We start from the raw sequence: 2971 nt of genomic DNA, 5'->3' as shown, positions 1-2971 counted from the left end.
GCCCTTGCTTTGTCCTGTGCTGCACTTGGCGGGGTCCTGCTGGCTTGCCGGGGGCAGGGCCCCTTGCAGGTGCAAACACGACTGGAGGCTGGGGCCAAGGCTGTATGAGCATGAAGCGGCCCCAAGCTGTTGGCCATGGATGTGTGCGACATGGCTCCAGCCTGAAGCAGCTGCCCCTGTGTCGCATGGCTCTGAGAGGCTGGTGCAAGATCCTCAGCGTGAGAGCCATAGCTGTGCCCATCAGGCCCCCAGTGTAGACAATGCACACCTGTCTGTCTGTCACTGCAGCCTTGCGGGGAGGTGAATTACCTACGCTGGGGGGAGAACCCCTCCCTACATCTGCTACATCCCCAGGCTCTGGTCCCTATCTCCCTCCCAGAGCCAGTGATCTGTGGGTTGCAGCCTGGGCCCAGCACGACCAGTTGCCCTGTCGGCTTCCACTAAGGCTGAGGTAGCGGTGCCCGTCCTGGGCTGAGAACAGGGCAGCAGCCCAGCAGTCACTGTGGGGGAAGAGGGGATGTGCTGACCTTTGAACCCCCCCCTCCCCAATGGGCTTGATCTCTGCCCTCGTACTGCAGCGGTAAATACTGGGCTTTCTGTGGCTGGCTCGGCCCAGCTCCTAGCTGGGACTTGGCCCCAGGCAGAGCTGCCTGCTCTGCAAACTGGTGCCAGCGGCTGGGATTCACAGCTGCAGGATGGGCACTGGCTGGTGCCTGTGGCAGCTCCTCTCCCAGGGGAGGACGCTGCCCCCCATCTAACAGCTCAGAATCTGCCTCAGGGCTGCTGCTGCTGTGAAGCTGGGCCAAGCACCTGGTACTAACCGCAGTCCCTGGCCCGTTTCTGCGATGGGAACAGGTTATGGAAAAGGAAGAAGCCCCCTCTGTAAGTCTTGCTCCAACCACTTCCCCAGCCTGCACCAGGGCTAGCACTGCTTGGCCCCCCGGGCTGTGGCCCCTGGGGGAAGGGGCAGGAGGGAGCAATGCTGCTCCAGTGACTGCTGGATCGGTACTGGGAGCTGAAATACAAGGACTGTTCCCGACCGGCTGAGTTTGCTGAGGGGGCTGCAGCCCCCGCCCTTCCGGCATGGCCAAACCACACGTGGTCAGTGACAGCCTGTGCCCATGGCTTTATTTCACAGTGCAGGTTAGGCCTGAGGCCCGCAGCAGGTAGCTGAGGTAGGTGCAGGGAACGTGCCCGTCCTGTGTACAGTCCTTGCAGGTGTCAGGCTGGAAGAAGGGTGGGACCTTGCTCCTCGCCCAGGAGCAGGGGCCATGGCTGCCGCAGCACAGCCCGTGCATCTAAGCCGCTGCCCTGCAGAGCCTGGGACAAGAAGCACAAAATCAGTAGCAGCTCTTGGCAGTAGGGGCCTCCCAGCCCCTTCGGGAGCCTGCACACAGGCCCAGCTCTGCCTGCTAACTTCCTGCTCACCTTCAGCCGCTCACACTCAATGTGCCGCTCGGCCACTTGGCCTTTCAGGTGCCTGTTCTCATGCTGCAGCCTCGCCATCACCTCCTGCAGGTGGCTGTGGGGAAGGGCAGGGAGACAGTGAGCTGGCAGTGGGAGGAGCAGAGGTGGCCATGGCAGCTTCCAGACGCAGCTCAGACTGGGTTGCCCCCCATGGCCAGGTCTGCTTACATGCTGTATGTAGGGGATGGGCTGGTGCTGGGTTCTGCTCCCAGTGCTGGGCTGTGGCTGGCTAGCCTGCTCCTTTCTCTCCAGTCACAGCTGGGGCAGCTGCAGCAGAGTGGTGCTAAAGCCAGGGTTGGGAGCTAGCTACGCAATGGGGGTGCTAGCGCCCTTCCCCCACTCATTGAGACATGGGGCTGCACCGCCCCGAGCAGAGCTGCAGACTCCCTCCTTATCCCTGGAGGCTGATATGCAGCCATCTGCCCTGCATCTGCCGCTGCTTCCACTTACTCCTTCTGGCCTGTCAGCTGAGCGATGTGCTTGATCTGCTCCCGGATCTTGTGTCCCAGTTTGTCGTTTGCTTGCCTGAAACAGGGCCGGAGGGGAGGCTCAGCTGGCTCCCACAGAGCCGTGTCCCTGGGGCTGAGCCCCAGCGACAATCACAGTCTCTGGAGCTCCCAGTGATGGGCACTTGGGGAGGCAGCTGGTGTGCCAGTGGCCAGCGTCCAGCTGAAACGCAGCGCAGGCAGGAGCACGGCTTGCTCACCAAGGCTGGTCCCTACAGCTGGTGCCCGGCTGTAGGAATGCAGCCTGATGCCACCCTGCTTGTGAGAGGCTGGGTTGGGCCGAGCAGGCAGGGGGCAGGGCCATAGTGCAGGCAGCTCCTTTCAGCTCCGGCCCAGCCCCCTCACTTACTTTTGCTCCTTCACCCACTGGGTGACGTTGGCCAGCACCAGCTCGCTCTCGCAGTGCAGCCGGCGGCTGTCTGAGCGCGCAGCCCCCAGGGAGGAGCGCAGCGCCTCTGCCTGCAAGAGAAGTGACACAGCACCAGCCCTGCAGCCGAGCTAGAGAGCCCCATCCCACCCCACCTGTGGCTGGGTCACAGGGCGCTGCACAGCTGCCTCTGGACATTGATGGTGTCAGCCCCGGGGCCAGCCGAGCCAGGCTCCTAGCTCGAACCGGGCAGGAGCCCACCCTGGACAGCTAGGGCATAACCTGCCCCTAGGCCACGCGTTGCCTGCACTCTCGGGTGGAGAGCGGCTCTCAGTTGGCAGCAAACACCCACTCACAGGATAGAGCCGGGGCGGGGAGCCCTACCTCACTGCTGGAGGCCACAAATTTTTGCCTTAAGACATTGAGCTCTTGCTGCCAGCGGTCTCTCTGCCAAGGAAGGGTATGTTATGAGCAGGGGAAATTCCATTACCAGTGGGGGGCTGGGCCGATGGCTTCAGGGTCCCAGCCTGGCTGCTCCCTAGGAACACGAGTCCTGAGTGACCAAGGCTCCACTCGAGGATCAAGCCCCCAGCACTGCCCCCCCATGACCTGCTCCTAGAGCCCCATGCGC

The 2971-nt window shown here is 63.0% G+C and overlaps 1 protein-coding gene across 1 annotated transcript in view; it reads right to left on the bottom strand.

Moving 5' to 3' along the window:
- Positions 1–588: 588 nt before the first annotated feature.
- The window catches only part of PMFBP1 (polyamine modulated factor 1 binding protein 1), a 371385-nt gene continuing 369002 nt past the window's right edge, over positions 589–2971 (bottom strand). The window contains 5 exon segments of the mRNA XM_043494730.1: positions 589–1320; positions 1429–1522; positions 1918–1992; positions 2323–2432; positions 2725–2787. Coding sequence (XP_043350665.1) covers positions 1222–1320; positions 1429–1522; positions 1918–1992; positions 2323–2432; positions 2725–2787 — 441 coding nt within the window. The 3' untranslated portion in view covers positions 589–1221.

Source organism: Dermochelys coriacea, chromosome 12 (genome assembly GCF_009764565.3).
Source record: "Dermochelys coriacea isolate rDerCor1 chromosome 12, rDerCor1.pri.v4, whole genome shotgun sequence".
Classification (NCBI taxonomy): Eukaryota; Metazoa; Chordata; order Testudines; family Dermochelyidae; genus Dermochelys; species Dermochelys coriacea.
The sequence above is the reverse complement of the archived record's forward strand: the minus strand, read 5'-3'. Positions and strand labels throughout refer to the sequence as shown.